The 21,484-nt window shown below is 37.8% G+C and overlaps 1 protein-coding gene across 1 annotated transcript in view; it reads left to right on the top strand.

Annotated features, from left to right (window-relative positions):
- TPK1 (thiamin pyrophosphokinase 1) overlaps positions 1-21,484 on the top strand; it is a 242,577-nt gene that overhangs the window by 171,833 nt on the left and 49,260 nt on the right. The window contains exon 7 of the mRNA XM_062506248.1: positions 8,608-8,719. Coding sequence (XP_062362232.1) covers positions 8,608-8,719 — 112 coding nt within the window. The remainder of the gene's footprint in view (positions 1-8,607; positions 8,720-21,484) is intronic.

Raw genomic sequence — 21,484 nt, forward strand, 5'->3', positions numbered from 1 at the left:
CAGATTTACTAACAATGCATTCAGCTCCTGTATCCTGGTCATTGATACAAATGTTGAACTGAATGGGCCCTAGAATTATGCCCTGAGGAACACCACTGATCCCTGGATACCAGCCAGATGTATCCCCATGCATGGCAATCCTTTAAGCCTGGCCCTTCAGCCAGTTCTTCACCCAGTGCACCACCTAGCTGCTCATGTCAGCTGGACAGCTTGTCCAGAAGGATGGTCAGAGGGACAGTACCAAAAACTATACTAAAATCCAGCAGAACCACATCCACCATCTTTCCTTCATCCAGCAGGCAGGTAACCTTGTCACAGAAGGCTATCAAATTGGACAAGACTTTCCCTTTGTTAACTCATGTTGACTGGGCCTGATGACTGGATTGTCTTTTAAACAATAGCACCCAGTAGGATCTTCTCTATAATTCTTGCAGGTACTGAGGTTAGTCTAGATCACTGGGGCTTCCTTCAAGCCCTGCTTGTAAATCAGAAGAATGTTGGCTGGTTTCTTGACTTCCAAGATCTTTGGTAGGTGACTCAGAAAGGTCCTTCCATAATATTTGCTTGCTTTTTTAGTACTCCAGAATTAATCTCATCAGGCTCCATAGACTTACAAACATTCAACTGATACAATAGATTGCCTTAATGTGTCAGTGTCCACAAATGACCAGCACTTTTGACCCCCTGAGCCCTTTGAAGCAGATTGGCAGGGGACATTCTCCTCCAGTAGCTGAAGTTTGCTCTCTTAGATTCCAGGTTAGCAACTTTGTTGGTCTTTTTCTATCACTGAACGAAAAGTTTATTACTTAACCATTTCATGCAAAGGCTGAGTATGCTATCAATATCTTGCTAATTTTAAATAGTCATTTGGGGAATATAAGAGGTCCTCCATGTAAGTCTAAGGAAAGCAAAAGGTATATGCCATGTGAGTATTTTCATTGCCTCCTATACAATGTAATTTCTTCCTTTTTGGTATTTTAAATAAAGCTTTGATTCTTTTGGGATGCTCCCTCAGAACTGTAACTGGGATGACATATGTGTTGCTGGAAACATGCATTCAGCATGCAAATTCCTGTGAGAGAAGATGCCAGGCTGACTGTGTTTGTTTATGGTAAGAAATCACTGTCAAATATTGAGGACTCAGGTTGGCCTATTTTGAATGATTTTCTGTGCTTGTGAATATTTCTCTGTATTCTGAGTGCCAAATCTGTCACTGATGACAGTGGTGACATGGATAAATCTGTACTGAAATGCAAGGGATCTGGAGCTATATCCATTACAAAGTGGATGTTGCAAATAAACTTCCCACCCCTATCCAAGTGTGTCTCATAATGGAGGAAAGTGAAGTTCTGAGCAATAAACTATTCCATTCCCCCACCATGTCCTTCAGCAAAATAATGGATTTTTGTGAGTGCTGTAATATCCAACTGACTACTGAGCGTGCAAGAGTAAAGAAAAAAATGGGGGCGGGGGGGGAAGGGCAGAGGAGTAAAAAAACATGTTTGAATGGCTGGCTTGAATTTTCTGTAATTATATTTGTTCTTCTTAAACTGAGTAATGCAACTTTGAATTTTGCAGATGTAGAAAAAAGTCAGTCACTGTAGAAGGGAGCAGTCAATCACTGCTAGCAACAGATCTGGGGCATAACATGTCTTCAAAGCCTGCTGTTATAAAGCAGAAGCCATTTTCCTGTCTACTGAAAGTAGATAAGGTTTCGTATCCCTGGTAAATTAATGTCTTGATAATAACAGCAAATTATTTCTTCCACAGCAGAGATCAAGAATAAATGCAAAATTGTCTCCTAAGTTCATTCTTTGCTACTTTCAGCCTCTTTCTTTCTTGCCTTGAGGTATATGAAAGTTTCAGTCAGAAATGGAGAAAAGAGCATTTGTGAGATTCCCCACTCAATGAAAGGAGTTCTGTTCATCAGTTTGTTTGCATGGAAGAAATTACAGAGGCTAGGTTTTTATGAAGCCCCTAATCCTAACATGAAACCTCCAAATATGAAGCCAGTTCTACTAAAAGGATGGTGATATGAGAGGATCTATGGGCTCACGATTTGCTGCCATTGTATAAAACATTAAAAAAGATGGCATCATAAGGACTAAGAAGTAAAAGGTTGAAAAAGAAACTAATAGGAGGTGTTGTCCAGCAGCCTGTTGATCATTCTTCTTATTTTTGTAGTATAGAAAACTTTCAAGTGAGAGTTTGAAGTAGGAGAGCTACAGAGATTTGTCAGTTTGTCTGGGACGACTCCTGGGAACAGATAAACAGCTTTGAATTTTGTGAATTCTTGAATAACATAAAGATGCCTTCCAGTAACACTCAGTAATTCAGTGCTAAGAAGAAGAAATTGTTTCTTGTCACAAGTTAGGTGAACATTACCCTGTCTTTTAAATAATTCCCACACTTCTCTAATACCCAGAAAAATAAGGTAATATACTTTAAATAGAAGGGATCTTATAGACTCTTCCCTGTAGAAATACACAAAAAAGGAAGGGAAGTGACACTAAATTTATTATGAAGTGATTCCTAATGAGAAGGATTATGCTGTATTTTTACCACTTAAGAATTGCAGAGCATTAGTGCCCTTAGTAAAGGCCACTCTAGGCTGACAATTTAACTGCAACACTGCATAATAATTATACAGGCAATATGAAATCTTCAGCAGCTTGTCTACTTTTCACTCTCATCTGAAATCTATTATACTCTGTAGTCTCATAAATGGATATAAAGAAATGGTCCTGATTTTTTTTAGGGCATCACTAAAAATGCTAATTAAACCTATAATGATGAGCCTGCTGAGGAAAGGGCATCAAATCCACAAGCTCAAGGACAAAATGTCACACTGGGCCCATCTAAGGTTTGTTTGAATTTAGAAAAGAACCAGGGACTTCTTGATTATTTTAGTTTCACTCTGTATTTGTGATGTATTTTGCACTGATTTGTGGAAAACTGGAGAAAATGTTGTGGAATCTCATTTGCAAGTGGGAAGTTTAAACAGAATGAGTTTCTATTTTTGGTGGTGTTCAGAGTAGAACAAGAATTAGTATTTATGGCATTTGTCAATCTTTGAGATATGTCTATGAAAAGGAATTAAACTAATGTAACTCCCTTTTAAAGTAGTTTTCATATTCCCAGGCATCTTTTTAGGTTGAAAAAATGTTCTCATCCTTTTATTTGCATGCATGTTAGCATACATGCTGCTGGTACTTTTGACTGCTTGCAGTATTCTGAGGGAAGTATAATTTCACGTTTTTTGTGCACCTTTGATTGCTGGGGTTTTGCCACCCATATGGACTGGACTGCAGAAGATAGAGAATTGTTTCACAGGCTCATGCTGTAACAACTGGTGGGCAAACAAGGGATTTGCTCCCTGTGCTCAGAGACAAGAGAAGTGTTCTCTCAGGCTGGATTTTGTTAGGACTGTAGATGATCATGTGTGAATACATGAAATTCTGGAATCATTTGCTCTCTGTGGGTAATTTTGCTGTATTAGATATACAGTAGCAACCATTTAAATGTATAACCTCAGGGTATAGTAACTCTTTTCGGTTTACTGGCACTCATTTCCACAGGGATTTCCTTCTGTACCCTTATCATAAATTGGTTTGAAACAGATGTGTTCATTAATTTGGTCTAATAATGATTATAATATATTCTGTCTTTCCTGCCTGGGATTTTATTCACTGTAAAGTCACTTTCTTATGAAGTGCTCCTCTTGAAGGGTAGCCTGGGTAGGACACCGTCTTGCAAATAACTGATACACTGAAGTCTATCCATTTCAGCAAATGAACAATACAAACTTTGATAGTAGGGAATGGCAGGATTGGGTCCTACAGTTTTCAATATTTTGAAGGGTAATAAATGTGCTGGCTTTTCTCTATGTGCATAAGCAGTCATTGATATGACGTATGAGAGCTTTTAGATGTACGAGTTTTTGCTGGAGCTGGGGATACTTTTCAACAGCAAACAAGCTGGTTGGCTCAGAAAATGTTCTGTGAATAGTGTTCACATAATAGTAACTCGACACTGTGTGTATTTGTGTGAAAAGACAATTGATATTTTCCGGTTATAGCAAAATGGCTCTTCTTAAGTACATCCTTTTAGAAAAATTGTCTGTATTTATCTTGCTCAAAATCTCAGCCTGAAAACTTTTATTATTGTTAAGTCAAGCTCCTATGCAACTAATTATTAGTAGAAATATTTCTGGAACTTTATTGCGAGTAAAGTTGTAAACTTTATTGATTTTAAACATTTTAAACATAAATGTTTTCTGCTTTGTTTCATCCTTGTTCCTTTTCTCTTCCTCCCCTCTCCCTCTGTCTTTGGTGATTGTGTTGATTTCCACCCATGCCCTAGGTATGTTTCTATATACCATTTTCTGTACCCAGATGTTTATGTACTAAAACAGATTGTGGTTTTTGCCTTTTCCCTGGGTAACACTATGACATCTGTAATTTTTTGCTGCTGTTGTTGCTTTCAAGTGTGTGCTGCCATCTATGGAATAATTATAGAAATAAAGCTGGTATAAAAAAGAGGTTTTATCAGAAGATCATGGAAAACAAGATTTGGACAGCAGAGGAGGTATCATAGAGCAGTTGGCCAGACCTCAGGAAATCCTGTTTCTCTGTAGTCTCAGATCTCACAGCAAGCATGGGTGAAAGTACACCTTTTAGAAAATAACTTATTTCTAGTAATGAAATTATTCTGTTGATTTCTTTAAATCAGAGTAGGTTTGCTTTGTCCTTCAATCTGGTGACTCATTCCTTTTCCTTCCCTGTTATCTTTCAGATGTCCTAGTTATTCAGCATTTTCCAAGATCTGTTTACTATATCTTTCCTAATTTGTTTTGCAAAGCTTAATTTTAGTGCCTTATCCTTCCGCAGCTTCTTGTTAACTGACTTTATGTCTCTCCTCGGTGTTCAGTTTCAACCTGACAAGTTCCAGGTTTCCCTCCTTCAGATCCCTTCAGATTGCATTACTGAAGATTAGTCCCCATTCTATCTCTCTTTCATAGCATTTTGTTCCCTGATATCTATTTTAGAGTGTACATTTATTGCAGCACATCTATTCAAGATGGTCTAAAAAGCACTTGGAGAAGTAATTTTCTCTGTATTGGTGTATCCTTGCCCATGGAGAAGCTACCACTTTTGTCTTGATGCTGTTCGTGTGCTTTCAGCTTGCAGATTTTTGACTAAGGATTTTAGCATCTCTCAACCTTGAAGGGGATTAGGTGTGTGAATTCTGGGCAATCAGACTGATTCATTTCAGTTAGATGTGGCAAATAACAACTATGTCTTTAGGTCTTTCCTCAGCAAAAGGTGTATCAGCGTGGGTGTATATTTAACCACTACTTCTTAAATGCTTTCTTATACCACAAGGCATTAGTATCAAAAGGAAAAGTTTAACCTATGTGGATAAAGCATTCTTAAAAATATCTTCTGACATTTTCTTCTTATTGCTGAACTCAAAAATTGATCTTATTTTCTAGCATCAAAACAAAATGAAGGGGAAAAAAATCGATGCTGAAGATTGATCAATGTTTTTCAAAACTGACTTAATAAGATAAAAATCAATGCAGTTGTATTATTTGCCATTCTTTTATCACCAGGAACATTCAAACATGGTAATATTTGATTCTTAACTTAAATGTGAAAATATTTCAGTTACCTCCTACAGAAGCAAAAAAAATATAAGGAGGGATTTATTTAGTTAAAGTTTAGTTTCCTTTTTAAATCTAGTTTAGAAATTTGAGTTCTGCAGAAACTGAAAACAGTTTGATATATTAAGTGACAGTATATAATTATTCCTTTAATCACACAGACTTAAATAGAACAAATTATTACTTGTATTTGCAAATTACAAGCTCTGATCCTCCCTTTCTCCTGCAAATATCAGTTCCATCTTGCTTGGTTGAGAGATCTGTACTCAAAAAAATAGAGATAAGCTTGGGAACTGAATGTCTTTCACGGCAGGTTCAGTGCTTTGAATTTAGAGTTTTACTGTACAAATGCATTGGCTAATTTACCTTTTTTGGCAAAAATGAGTGGGTTATTTGTAATTTGTTTTTTTGTTTTTTCCCAACATTCATTTCCCTTTTCTGCTTTTGCTATCCTCAGTAATATTAAGATCCCATATTGATTTATTTAAAGAAAAGCCTTAGAAACTGACTTTTGTTATATTATTGAACCAATCCCTAAACCATAAGTTTGGTCTGACAGTTAAGAGGGTTTTTCTTGATTTTTTTTTTTTTTAATTATTTGCATTTCGATATTCCCATTCACCTGCTACCTTGGGTTTAGCCCTTTGGGTGCCCCCTGTTTGGAATTTCTCTTAAAAACTGAGTGGTAGGAAATGTCCTTTTAGGGAAGAAAATCATTGTGCTCACATAATCACTCAAACGTGAACTGGGATTTTTGGAAAGTACCAGACATTAGAAGACTCCTGATAAAATCCTAGATATTGGAGAGCCTCTGATATTGGTATCTCTTGTTTTAAAGATTTATTTCATGAGCACAGGAGGACAGCTTTCTGCATAAATTTATACTGAATTGATTCCCTATCTGCAAGCTGGGCCAGGATGTCGTAAAATAGGAAATGCAAACCTGACAGTAGTTAGATGCAGACTTTGAGAATATGGAGCTTAATCAGGTTCTCTGTGGGGCCAGCTACTTTCTCATCTGCTTTTCATATTCCTTTACTAATTGATTAATATGGTGAGTTTGCTCCTCTCCTCCAGAAGCTCTGAGCAGCAATATGTACATTCATTGGGATCAGACAGTCCCACCCCTTCATGTCTCATTCATCATGTGCTTCATTATCGACAACATCTGTAATCGCATAACAAGAGAGCTTGTACTTGTAGCTCTCTTCTTTTCTTCCTCCCTCCATGCTGTGAGAGAGAAGTGGCATGGCATATTGCATAGTTAAAAGCTTATCAAGCCTGAATTTGTTGCACCTCTGAATTTGGCAGGCAAGCATTCAGAACCGCTGTACATATACATGGCTCATCACCACGTGAAGCTGGACACCCTGAGAAGACAAATAATATTGGATTGGTTTTCTTGTTTCTCTATGAACAGTCAAATAGGCTTAAACTATGCAATCTGATATTCCCTAATTGACAGCTTTTCTAAGGTTCATTTGTTAACTGAGAGCATGACATATATTGAAGTTGTTTCTTCATAATGCATTTGGCATTAGCAGGAGAAGTTGTTGAATGCCTCAGACATCAATGTCTCAGCGATAACATATTTCTCCTACAGTTTTGACTTTCTAACTAGTGACTTTGTATTTGCAGGAGCATGTGAAATGAGCATGGGACAGGACAGGGCAGGGCAGGAGAAAAAAGCTTCAATGCATTCTCTTAAGGAGAATTTGTGAGACTGCTGCTTGGGACATTTGCTTGAATTTTATGGTTCAAACGTTCTTCATTTCTTTTGGTACAAAACCTTGGTTTCTTGCTTAATGAAGTGTTCACTGAATAGTCATAGGGCTTCAGAGTCCTTTTATTTTGGTATATAAATAGGCATATCTGATTTTATTTATAGTGATGAAGAATTTGTGTCTAAAAGATGTGCTCAAGAGTTTTGCTTGCCTGCATGCACAGGAGAATAAAATAAAATGGAAAAAAATCCTCTATTTCAAAGAATCTGAAGTTTCTCCCACATGAAGCCCAGGCTTATTTGAAGGAATAATATCTGTGTAGAAGAGACCAGAGGATGATTTATCCACTGTTTTTGTCACTATTTTCTATATGTGTTGTTTCATTTGCTGCTTTCTTTTAGCTAGTTTCCATAAACACCCTCTTTGCTTCTTAGAACACAGAACTGTAACACTCAGCACTTTTCATTTTATTAAAGATTTCCACTATGTACTCTTCCTTGTAACTGATCACAGGATGTTCACACAGGATCTGTAAGTGCTAATTAAGAGATTTGTCACAAATACGTCATCGTTAATAGCTGTTGCATCCCGTGAACGTTTTAGTTACTAAATAAATTTATATTGGATGTAAAAAAGTTTTAATTTCAGGTTTTTTCATTACTTGGTGTAAGCAGGTTACTCTAAATATTTGGGTTAATTTCTCTAGTACCTACTTAAGTTTCTGCATGTCTTCCTCTTTCTGGGAAGAGTACATGCCTGGAGAAGTACATGAAATTTCACAGATGTTGTCAAAATAATTGAGGCACTTCTGTGGTGCTCTGACTAGCACTGCTTAGGAAGTGAAACACAGATGTTTAGATGAGCAAAAAAATGAGTGAATGTATCAGGATGCCTTCATTTCACAGGAATAAAGGACCTAGCTTTGACAGAAGTGCCTATTCAAATAATGCCAGAGAAGAATGAGCAAAACTAGATTCCTGGTAGAAAAGTCTAGAAACAAACTTTTGAAAGCCTTAAGGTCTGGAACCTAAGTACACACCACTCCTCCCTCTGAAGATATCAACGGCCTGACTTCCTGCTGCAGCCAAATATTCCTGGGCCCTTGGGGACATTCTGGACCTGTCTCCAAGTACCTCCTTTCTTGTTTGCAAGGTCTGTGATCAAATGTTGTTTGGGCACCTGGCGAGCACTGACTCCAGAAACACTTCTGTCTTGCAGGGCAAGCACAAGCTGCATGTGGACACGGGAATGGAGGGCTCCTGGTGTGGCCTCATTCCCATCGGGAACCCCTGCGAGAGTGTGACCACGACAGGCCTTAAGTGGAACCTCAGTAAGTGAGATGTCTCTGGAACAGTGGGTTTGGTGTGGTCCTGACCCTACATTTAGAGCAGCTTCACCAGTGGTGAAGGGCCTTACAAGTTTGGAGGTGAAGTATGGCATTGAATCCCTGCAGGGCCGTTGCTTTCCTTGAAATGAAGGGCTTTTACAAAAAAAGCAAGAGAAATATGTTTAAACCTGAGATATCACAGGCAGAAACACATTTTCCATTTGGGAGTCATTGTGCTCTTCGAACAGAACATTTGTTGAGGTCATGATACATTGCCATCTTGATACACTGCCCTCCAGGGAAAAGAAGCCACGAGTGTCTAAACTCCTGCTTATAAGCCATAAAGTTACAATAGACAAATAAAACAGACAAATAATAACATGATACAGATTATTAAAGCTACCTCACTTCACCTGAACTGCCTCATGTGTATTTTCTGTTTCCCGACCCTGAATGAATAGATCCTTTTTCTTACTTTAAAGTGGAAAAGAGTCCATTTGATCTGGAACCCAGGACATTTATCTGTAGAGAAAGGCGGTCTTATGACCCCCAAAAAAACAAAAATCAAAATAACCTTCATCCTTCTGCCTCTTCCTCCCACACTGAGTCATTTGGGATGTATTTACACCCCAATAATTTTCAGTGAAGATTCATTAAAACTTAAGTGGGAGCAAAGAAGTAATTGAGAGGGTCTAGTCTCAGTCTGATCGACATGTCCAGACTTTAGAGCCATTCCATGCAGAAGGGGTATGCTGTTCTCATAGTTTGCAGCGTAGTTCCTTCACTGGCTAAGAATTAATGTGATAACCCACTGTGCCAGCCAGCAGAACTTCTGCTGGTTCCACTTAGAGCTTGAGTGTGTGCAGTTATGGTGGTGGTAGGCATTAGTAGTTCATTAATAAGAGATATAAATATGGCATTAGTTTTGGATTGTGGGACTATTGCCCAGATGAAGAGCTGTCTAGCTAGCAATGTTTCTGTCCTTTTAAACTGGATTGGAGGAGCTGAATGTATTGCGTAAGAGACATTCCCTTAATTTGAAAGAGTCAGATATTTTCATTTATATGTATAAATACAGTTGACATATAAGATACTGAATTTTCATCTGCCCACCTCCTGTTGTCCAGCAATTTCTGTGACCCATTGCACTGGGGTACTAATTTCTCAGAAAATGTTCTGTCCTTCAGAATGAGGTGCAAGAAGCTCAAACCCATCTCATTTTAATGAAGGAAGCATCTCTGAATCCTGTGTTGTATTTCAAAAGGCTACTGTGTGGATCAAAATGTGGTAGATGTAATTAGGTTGCAGGCCTTTCTTCTGATTTTTATTAGTTGAAGAAGCCACTTTTCAGATACACCATTTTTTCGGTTTAATTCCATATATTTCATCAGATTTAGAAGGTGCTCATTAGAAAGTTGGTAATTTTAAAGATGGTCTGTCTGCTCTGTTTCTTTGTTACTACTTAATTATGATTGCTGGATGTACTAAAGCTAAAGGGAAAGGGATTGCAAGTGAGCAGTGCCAGCTGGATGCAGGAGGGAGATGAAATGGCAGCAAATATTTTTATTTTTTTTTCCCTAAGGTTGGGTTAAGATATCAGTTTTTTAAACGTTGGTCTTAACTAGATATGGACCTATGCAGATTTTTAATATGCTTAATTTCATCTTTTTTTCTTTTTCTGGGGGACAAAAAAGTCATTTATGTGACTATTTCCTGCTTGTTTCATCTTAACAGGACACCATCATCTGTGCATCTCCCCACCCTTTTTGCTGTTATTTTCCAGGAGGAAAGAGGACAGATCTTTACAGTGTTTTCCTTAGTGATGTGTATATTGCATCTCGTTACAGGCTGTTTTTAATCTCAATACTCATGTTTCTCCCAGGTTGTAGTTCTTTCATTTATTCCTCCATATAAATCACAGATATATCTGTAAAACAAAAAAATTATCTGGTCTTCCTTGAAGAGGCTCAATCTATCTGAGACATCAAGGTCATCACAGGCTGAAACTACTCTCTTGCCCAAGTGACTAAAGCTAACCTTTTCACTCAACCAAATGGAGAATAGCCTTTGAATAAGGTTATTGTTTAGACACTAATTAAAAAATTAAAGTGCAGTTCCATTCCCCAAAACGGACACCAATATCTCCAATACAGCATGTGGTTAGTTGTGACTTGGTTAGATTTTTTTCCCAAATAAATAGGACCTACATTATGATAGTTAAAGTTTGATACTAGCTTCCATTGTGTTAATGCACTTTTATGCTGTGTGTAGTTCTGCACTTACTTCAAAAAATATTAATCCTTCTGTAAATTGGGATGGAGAAGCAAAGGATCAACTGAGAAGAAATAGAATAAGAATAGATACTGAAGTGTGATATGGATGTGAGCCATGCTGATGGCTGGCAATGGCTGAGCTTTACCTGTTCATTCATTAACAGCAATCTGAGCACACACTTTTGTAAACCTCACTGTAAATATATTATAAACCTCAGTGGATAATTTTTTGTGGTTATCAATTCATTTTCATGTGTAAAACATAAAATAAATTGATTTTTTAAGCTGAACATGACATGAAAGGCCTATTCCTCCAGTTTGTTATGGAATTAATGGGATGTGACCTAACAAGTTGGGTTTTAAAAAGTAATTTTTGAGCCTTCAGAATATTTAGGTATCTGGGCAGTAAACTAATTTCAGAATTTTAGTTCAAACAGTGATGCATTAGGTGGTAGGGGAGCCCTCATTTTTACAAACAGTAATTTCCAGCAAATCAAAATTCAAATGACACTGCAGAACAAGAAAGAGCTGGCTTTGCATCAAGGTTTTTGATGTTTAACACCAATTTCTGCCTGAACATATCTAGATTACTCTGCCAATTAAAATTTGTAAAACCTTCAAGAGGTAGTCAAACGTTATCTGTGTCCAGTGTAAAGGTGCTCTCATGATACTTCATGGGTTCTGAATAGAAAAATATAAGGATAAATACCTAGTTCAGAAGTTATATTGAAGTAAGGTACCAAAGGTCTTATTTCAGTGGCTTAATTAGATAAACTTGAAATCCATAAGTTATTCTGGTAGTAGAATAACTTCTAATATTACAGAATTCAGTATTTTTTGTATGTCTGTTTGAGAATGTGGCACATATGCATGCTTTTATGCATGCTTATCTTCATTATTTGCTAGCACTTGTCACAAACAGAATTTTCAGTTATTTTAGTTCTCATCTTATGGGTGAAAGAACTTGGACAAGAAAGTGGAAAATCGATTAGAGAAAATATTTTTATCCATACTTGCTATTGTGTAGCACATACTCAGAACATATTATAAACATATTCTTTCCAATCCCAAAAGGATAGAGATTTTTTCTCTAGTAAAATCTGATTTACAGCACAGAAATCAGATAATGCTTTATCTGATTTGACTCACCTGGCTGCTTGCTGATATGTCTAATAAATAAATAACAAAAAATCCAATAATACCAGAATTACCCAGCATTCTTCATTAGGTCCTCAGTGGTGCTTTCATGGAAGGTAAATAAGAATGAAGGTAGAAATCAGCTGCACTGCTCATCAAAGAAGAGGTTGGATGGTAATTAATTTAGAAAATAATCCTGCCAAGTAATTTTTTCTTTATCCCTACAGCCTTTGATACGATGTATGTCATGCCTTTACTGAAAATCACAACAGATATGTGTGTGTATGTATGTGTGTATATATGTATATCTGTCTATAACTATCTCTGTGTGTGTGTGTGTATATATATATATATATATATATATATATATATATATATATATGTATAAAATAAACTCTGTGTGTATGGGATTGTGCATTCCAGATAATTTTCATGCCAATTTGCCTTCTTTAGGCAGAAAGTTAAATTGCTGTAAAATGCTGCCATTCGAAAGACTGCCACTGTCATTTCACTTCAAAAGGCAATAGCAATAACAACAGGAGCAAGACCTTTCCCTAACTGTAGCAACAGAACATCCACTGACTACTAATGTCACAGGTAGATCCACAGGATCCCAAATCTTTTTGAGGCTGTTTACATTTTTAGTAAAATTGAAATGTTTGCACTGTTTTACTTCACTGGGTTTTTATTGATGTTGCATTGTGAATGAAACAAAAAGTTTACAAAAGCAGTTGTGGTTTGTGTTTTAGGAGAATTTGTAGTCTAAAAGATGAAAGAAAACTAGTAACTTCTTAAAAAAAAAAAAGAAATAAAAGAGGGTCAGGAACTGTTCTGGAAAGGTTGTAAATTAAAATGGACAGATATCTGTGCTAGTGAGGCTACTTGTATAAGCACTCTCTAACCTGTTTCATAACTGAAATAATTTATATCACACATTTTTCTACCCTCAGTTCTGACTGAGGTAAACTAAGTGGCGCTTCTGGGAATAGCTTTGTTTTCAGTGGCAGAGTAAATAGCTTCACACTGGATTCCCATTCTCCTCTGCTTTCCTCTCTTTTCCTCCCTTCTCTTGTCCTTTACTGGCAGAAGATATATTATCAGTGATGTATTTTTTCTCTTATCCATTGCAGCTCGAAGATTCTGGGTAGGGGTGGAGTGGACAGAAATGATGTTGCTGATCCCAAAGTGTTGGGTGGCTTTGACCTTTGGCAAGCTGTTTCCCTGCAGGAGTGCTGCTGTCAGCCTTCCAGGGTCATACCATTCATTACAAGGCATGGCCTGCTGAAATACTTTTCCAATGAAACAGATGTTCTAATGGTGGCAGCGTGGCATCCCACTGGCTTACTGCAAGTCAGCAAAGAAACGAGGGTCTTGCTAAGTATTGCATAAAATGATGTTGAAGCACAAAGACCATTTGGTGTACATTAAATGACTGATGAACACAGAGCTCAGTTAGGCCTCTAAACCTGTATTTGCATTTTTGCTGAACAGCAGCTGGAAAACTCAGTCAGACTTTGTGAAAAGGCTTGAGATGGGGATTTGAGGTCATGCATTCAGTTTATTTCCACGTATTTCAATAAATGTTTGGAATTAGTGAGAGAGAGATTCAGATCCAGCTCTTCTTTAGTGAGGTAACATGGTCCCTGGCATTCAGTTTGGATAAGGCTGCTTTAAGGTGATAAACAGATATGTTTTTCCAGATCACACAGTTAGGGCAACATTACTACTGTGGGACTCCACTTACAGAAAGATTCGTGTGAGTACCTTAGTTCTGAACTAGCTCAAACCGTTGCCAGTGGTAAGTATAGCTCAGCTGGAAAGCCATCTTTAATGGGATATAGAAAACATATATATGATCCTTCCAGGCAGCAGTAATAGGCAATAATTGTCAGGAAGGAGTAGAATAAAAAAATCTCAGAGAGACTCCAGCACAGCTGTACTCAGAGCAGATGACTCTCCAAAACCTGAGATGACTCTCCAAAACCTTACCATCCTGAAGTAAACTGAAGACATTTAGAATCATAATACAATGTCCTGAGTTGGAATGGACCCATCAGGCTCATCAAATCCAACTCCTGGCCCTGCACAGGACAACCCAAAGGATCACACTGTGTGCCTGAGAGTGTTGTCCAAGTAATTTTTTAACTGCATGACCCTGGAAAAAGTCTCTCTTCATCTTTCTTGTAGGCTTCTACTGGAAGGCCGTAATTAGGTCCCTCTGGGTGGCATCATTCAGCAGTGGCAGCTGCACCACTCAGCTTGGTGTCATTTGTAAATTTGCTGAGTCCCTTCATCTACATCATTAATGAGGACATTAAATAGCAAAGATTCCAATACAGATCCCTGAGTGACACCTCTTGTCACTGATGTCTATTGAGACTCTGAGTTATTGACCACCACCCTCTGAATGTGACCATACAACCAATTCCTTATCCACCTACTGGTCTACCCATCAAATCCATCCCTCTACAGTTTGGAGAGAAGGATGTTGCTGGGAAGTATGTCCAAGACTTCTTACAGAAGTCCAGATAAATTACATCTGTAGCCTTGACCACTTACCTGGAGAGCCTTCTCCACTGATGTTGTCACCCCATCATAGAAGATCACTGTGTTGTTTAGGCAGGACTTGCCCTTGGTGGAGCCATGCTGGCTGTATCAAATCACCTCCCTGTCCTCCATGTGCCTCAGCACGGCTTCTAGGAGGAGCTGTTCCATGATCTTCCCAGGCACGGAGGTGAGACTAACAGATCAGTAGTTCCTACGTTTTTAAAGAAATTTTAAAATTTCCCTTTTTTTTAGTCACTGGGGACTTCACCTGACTGCCAGGACTTTTCAAATATCATGGAGAGTGGCTTGGCAACTACATCAGCCAATTCCCTCAGGATTCTGGGATGTATCTCTTCAGGTCTTACAGACTGATATACATTCAGGCTCCTTAGATGGTCAGGAACCTGGTCTTTACTTACAGTGTGAAGTGCTTTCCTCCCCCAGTCCCCATCCTATTCTCCCTCCACTCAAGAGGTGTGGGAAGAGAGGTTGACACAAAGACTGAGGCACAAAAGGTGTTGAGTACCTCAGCCTTCTCCTCATCCATTGTTACCAATATTAACCACTGTTTATTTGGGATGGATGCACCTTCTTTGACCTTCCTTTTCTGATCAACATACCTGTGGAAGCCCTTTCTGTTATTCTTTGCATCCCTTGCTAGGTCTAGCTTCACCTTGGCCTTCCTTAAATGTATTTCATCTCTGTTCTCTTCCCAGGTTTCATGTCCTTGTTTCCACTGCCTGTGCATTTGCTTCTTTTGCTTTAATTTGACCAGCAGTTCCCTACTCAGCCATGAACATCTCTTGTTTTCCCTGCCTGATTTCTTGCTCCTGGAGATTGCCAGCTCTTGTGTTCTGTGGAAGGCTTCCTTAAAGATCTGCCAGCTCTGCTTTTCTCCCCTGTCCCTGAGGGCAGTTTCGCAGGGGATCACACTGACTCTCCCTCTGAAGAGCTGAGATTTTGCTTTCCTAAAGTTTAGGGGCCTAACTTCCCTCCCTATCTGACCTTTACATCTCAGAACTACAAACTCCACCTGTGTGTAATCACTGTAACCCAGGTTGTCTCCAATCTTGATGTCCCCAATTAACTCACTTCACCTCCCCTGACCAGAACACTTATGTACGTGCAACTACCTTGTTGTGGCACATTGCAACTATGGAAACTAATTTCATTATTAATATAGAGGGGCGAGGGTTGTCAAGAGAGCAAAATGCTGTTCTTTCCCTTGCATCCCCTATGTTACTTCAGTCCCTGCTTCTGCTAATGGAAATGTAACCCAGAGGTTTGTACAAGTAGGTTCTCTGCTTCAGCCCAGCATTGGTGTAGATAATTCTCATTACCCTGGTGACTGTAGATTGGTGAGAGTACAAAAAGTACACATGAAAATCAAAAGCAACCTGCTGCTACTGTAGGATGTCTGTTGTAAAGCCAAAACACTTTTCTAAGCAAGAGGGAGATCTGCAGAGAGCCAGAATGCTACCATTTACACTAGTGGGGGTCCAAATTAGCTCTGTGGATTTCAGCACTGACTCTGAATTTTCGTTGGTGAGTGTGGGGGCTGAGTTTGTCCAAGAAAGAGACCTCATAGTTTATGCTGACAACATTTAACCCTAAAGGCATTCTCATCAGTCAACCTGTCCACATGGATACTGGAAAATCATCTTTTTTAGACAACAGCAGAGTCAAAGCTGGAACATAACGGTATACTTCAATGAAAGTCATTGAAAAATTGGCCAGAGTACAAAGGCCCTTGTCATAGGTTTGTCATATCCCTTGCAAATATACTTCAATTGTTTTCATCCTTAAATGCCCGGAACCAGCCATAAGGAATGTAAATGTCACGCTGCCTGGAGATTGCCAAAAACACGAAAGCTCTCTGGGGCATGTGGTGAGTTATTGCCAGAACCACAAAAGGGCAAGGACCAGTAGGAGGACAAATCAATCACATCTGGCTAGAGTGTTCCTGAATTTAAAAATTAAATGTGTTTGTCTGTGATGAGTCAGTTAATGAATGTGTGCCTTAGACTTTTGGGGTGTTGTTCAAGTAGGTAAGTGTTGCCACTAAGCATCGACTCCTTTGCAATTTGTATGTAGACCTTTAAGTTCTGTTTAGGTTTTTAGTACATACTAGTGTATGTGATTGATCTCTTCTTCCCAAAAAAATGACACTGAAGGAAATTATTTTCTCTGCAGTCATCTATTCCTGTACCCTAATAGCAAACTGTCCTGGCTATCTCCTCTACAGTGTCTCAATTCTTCATTCACTGTTCCCTTTGTAACATTTTGCATGTTGTATCCAAGGGAGCTCTGCTCTCTCCTAGTTTTTGGATCTAAATATTTATGGAAAAGGTGAGTTTTTCCTGCTTGCATATCAAGCTCCACAGAGGATGAAAGTCTGGTGGATGTCATCACTGACTTTTGTTGTGTGTTGTAAAAATTTACGTTTTGGCTGTAGGTTGTTTATGGCATCCTGATGTGTAATTAATAAGCCATTAACAACTGACCAGAGTGAGCGTGCTCTGGAACTATTAATTTTAGGCAAGCATACCATTTACACATGACTAAGCAAAGCCATTGTTTTCAGGTGAGTTGGGAAATACATATTTTTGATAGATGATTCTGTGTCTTGCTGTAGAAGCAGCTGTGACTTCTTTGGGGTAGTAAATTCATATGGTAGAGGGGAGTCAAGCCAAGTCAAGGGGAAGAAAAAAGAGAAAGTGTCAGAATGGCAATGTGAGATTGCATTCAGGATTAGAAACACATTTTGGAGAAAAGGCAGATAACATCAAAATAGGCAAACATACAAGTACAGAGATTGAGAAAATGAGAATGGAGGTGTTTTAAGTAGTGTGTTGATATCTTCCTTTTTGAAGCATTGAATTGAGACCAAAGTTTCTGTCTTGTTATTTCTCTGCTGTTCGTGATCTCTCTCATTTTCCACCGTTGTCCAGGCATTATAATCTACTTCTACTGTCAGTAAACTGGCAAGCTGAAGTGATGCAGGTCTGTCTCTAGGATCTGCCTAGGAATTGATCCAACAGCAAAAGCTGGTATTTGATTTGAAAACAACTTGCACTCCTATGGATATAAATTCAAGACTGAAACTAAGGAAAGCCAGAAACAGAGAAATAAAATTAGTGTTTGGATGTAATAGTACTTATAGATTTGAGACATCAACATCACACAGTGTCCCAGGTGTATTCTCTAAGAATAAATCTGTAGTCACAGTTGACAGTGCAGATATGTACAACCTCAGCCTTCCCCACTGCAGAAACAGAGATACCTGGGAGGAATAAGGTAAGGCATTGCTGATTTTCTTGTGGTTCAGGCAGTTGGTGTCTGGAGTGTTCCCTCTGTGCAGATACCTTGCAAGTTAGCTGTTGCTACTTGCAAGTTAGCTATTAATTTCTCTTGGTATTCAAGCTGAGTTTTCAGCATCCTAACATTTCTGAGAGCTCTGCCTTGGTTATGTAAAGCACAGGATACTGCAGAATGAAAGCAGTAGTATCATCTTTAAGATACTACACAAGGTGTTAATGTGTCTGTGTCATTGCTCTTGTACAGTTTCACATGTGCCAATGGTATTACCAACTCTATCATAATAAGCAACACAAACCCTTGAGGAATTCAGCATCCATGCAGTAAATGCAGTTTATACCGTAAACAAGGCATAAGAGCACCATGATTAATTAGAACTCAAAGGGTGTCAGTTAAGAGAATACTATTTGCCAAAATGAATCTGGCCTGCTTAGTTAATGGGACTGTGTAATTAGAGGATGAAAGCTAAAGAACCTGTGTTAAAATTGCACAGGCAAACATTAGTTCTGTCATCCCTTTGCTCTCAAGTCTGTGACTTTGCAGCATTAGCATTTCTTAAGAGTTGTCTTCCATGTGTATTCTTTCCAGATGAATGTGAGTTCATATACAATTGACAGGTAAAGAGTATGTAGCATGTCCCATTGTGTTGATAGAAGTTTAGGTCAGCATGTGGCAGCAGTTTCCTGTTATTTGCATTTTGAAGCTTTTCCTTGTATTTAATATAAAAAAATATATAAATCTTTCAAAAATTCCAAATACTTTTAGTGTATTTTAAGTGGTGATACATGTCATACACAAAATAGTAAATCTAAATAAATGGAGGTAGAATGAATATGAAGAGATCCTACAGTCTGTATAGCTTTCCTATTGTATCACTCCTGAAAAACCTGAAAAAAGGCTCCTCTTTTATGAGCTTTCAGTTCAACTTTGGGGATTCCTTTATAACAGCATCCTAAGAAACTATGGTCCAATTAATTCTTTTTCTTTCTGTATTCTGCAGAGGTATGTGATAAATATACTCTCATGCTGTTAAGCATTATAACACAGTATTTATAATCTAATTGTCAATAAGAAATCTCAGAATTGTATGTCTAGGTTTCCCAAGCATAGGGCATAACTGTAATTTACCCAGGCACCAGCAATACCACTGTATCACTGCTGATTGGCAGGCCACTTAATGATGCTGTTTATAAGGCAATTTTCTAATCAGCTGCATGAACACTCATCAGGAGCTTGCTTCTTGATTTAAAGCAGAATAGGGGAGATAGCATTTGTTTTGCTTATAAAAATAAACTGGGAGAAGAAAGCAAATTACAAAGAGAAATAGCACAAATACAGAAAGCTTTGATTTCATGAATCTGTATTATGCGTTCAAACATTCAGTATAGAATTAAAAGCTGTGGCATGAATGAATCAGCATTCATCAGGCTATTTCTTCCGTGTATTTTGAAACTGGATGATGATAGCTTAAATATTAACATCCTTGTTTTTAACAGGTGTTACATTTCCAATCATTGTTTAATAACAATTATGTGATATAGTAGATGTTCTGTTGGGTCTAGTCAGTTGAAACTGAGGCACAGCTTCCCATTTATTTCACATTTTATTTCCAGTCAAAGAATAATTAATTATTCCATGCTTTCTTCCTATCTATTTCATTATTTTGTTCCATAATCACATGTAAGCTGGGTCAAGTGAGTATGGCATGGAAGCAATTCATTATATGATTTAAGAGGTTTTAACAAGATGAGCTTCATTTGACCTGAAAAATGTATTAATAGTTTTGACCAGCACAAATAAAGCATGTTTTCCAAATTTATCCTCAAGTAATCATTGTAAAACCTTTACACACCTTACAAGGTATAAACACACCTTGTAAACACAGTTCTGTAGGCTGTGTATCCAGTACGTGTTGAAGAATTCATGTTTTATGAAAATATTAGAGCTTAATACCAAGCTTGTGGAATTAATTGCACACAGACTTTAATATTAATATTTTAATCTGTAGATGCCTCTGTCCCTTCCTTACTCAGGTTACTTAAGCCCTGAATTCATCAGAGGATTTAGGCATTCATGCATTTTTATACATGTTACTAGTTCCATTGAATATAAAGGGATTAATCTGTGGGTAGAGTTAAATGTGCAGAAATACTTACTACAAGTCAGATTCTGAAGTGGAAGTTCAAAATGACTGAAATGGCTTTTCTGTATGTAAAATAAGGTGGTACTGTCTTTAATCTCAATTTCCAGGGTTAGCTACTTGGGCTTGTACCTATTCTAATCTCTCTTCTTACTCACCAATGCTATAAAGGTCCCTTTTTTAGTTCTGCACATTTTTTTATGTATTGCTGGTTGACTGTAATAATTTACATGAATTCCTTCTGATTTTACTGTTGAATGCCTGGGAAAAGCATGAAGACATGGTAAGACAAATTACTTTGAAATATTTCTCACATCTGGTTTCTTTACCTGTAATTCAGCAGTTGTGGTTTCCTACCAGTACAGCTGTCAAGTCCATGTATCAAGTGAATTTTTCATATGAGAATTTTGGAGGTAAGGGTTTCTGGATACCTACCAGAATCTTTAAACAGTCATAAACTTTTCATAAATAGCCAACAACTTTAAAATATAGTACATGTGTGCATAGTTGTAAGAGAACAAAACACTCTGGATGGAGTAAATCAACCAGAGAGGATATGAGATTTATTTTAACTTTCTTTTTATCATTATACAAATTTGCCGCACTTTTGTGTCTCTCTCTGCCATATGTGAAGCAAGATTTTCAGTCCACATTAAAACCATGTTTGCAGCCAATACAAGGCACTTGCTTGGGAACAGGGAATGCTTTCCACATATTATGGGCTAGAATTGCGAAATACTATGACATAAATCTTTTTGTACTAGAATAATTTTTGTATTGTTCCTGTTTTGTTTTTTTGTTTTTTTTTTTTTATTTTGACATATGAATTGTGGTTATGTTTGCCTTTTAACATTCCAAAAGCCTACAAACTCTTCCTTTGGCAAGTGCAAATCAACAAATGCTGGCAACACCCTGAAAGACAGCTTTCTGTTGTGAGCTTTTGCAGAGATTTATACTGCTCATTTGCAGTGTACAGTAGGAAGGTTGATTGGTTATTCATAGCTTTTGTGTGCCACTTTGTTTTTGCTGCTGCCTTTTGTTAGCCTGTGTGTTTATGTTAGCATAATTCTGGACAATTTAAAACGTTTCTTGGATTTTTGAGAGCTCTGCTGCTGGCAATTAATTTTACATCCCAAATATCTCAAGGAAACGTTGTCAGTGAATTTGTAAATTATCCTGTGTTCTTTTTAATACCATAATTACTTTAGTGTCCCATCTGACATAATCTCAAAAGAATTTTACTGACTGTTGTAAAATTCACTCTTTCCAGTTTATGCCATTCTCTAACTTCCCAGAGTAATGATTCCCTAGATGTTTGTCAGTCTGGGTTTTGTACCCATGCTTCCTGAGCTT

This window comes from Cinclus cinclus, chromosome 1 (genome assembly GCF_963662255.1).
Source record: "Cinclus cinclus chromosome 1, bCinCin1.1, whole genome shotgun sequence".
Lineage (NCBI taxonomy): Eukaryota > Metazoa > Chordata > Aves > Passeriformes > Cinclidae > Cinclus > Cinclus cinclus.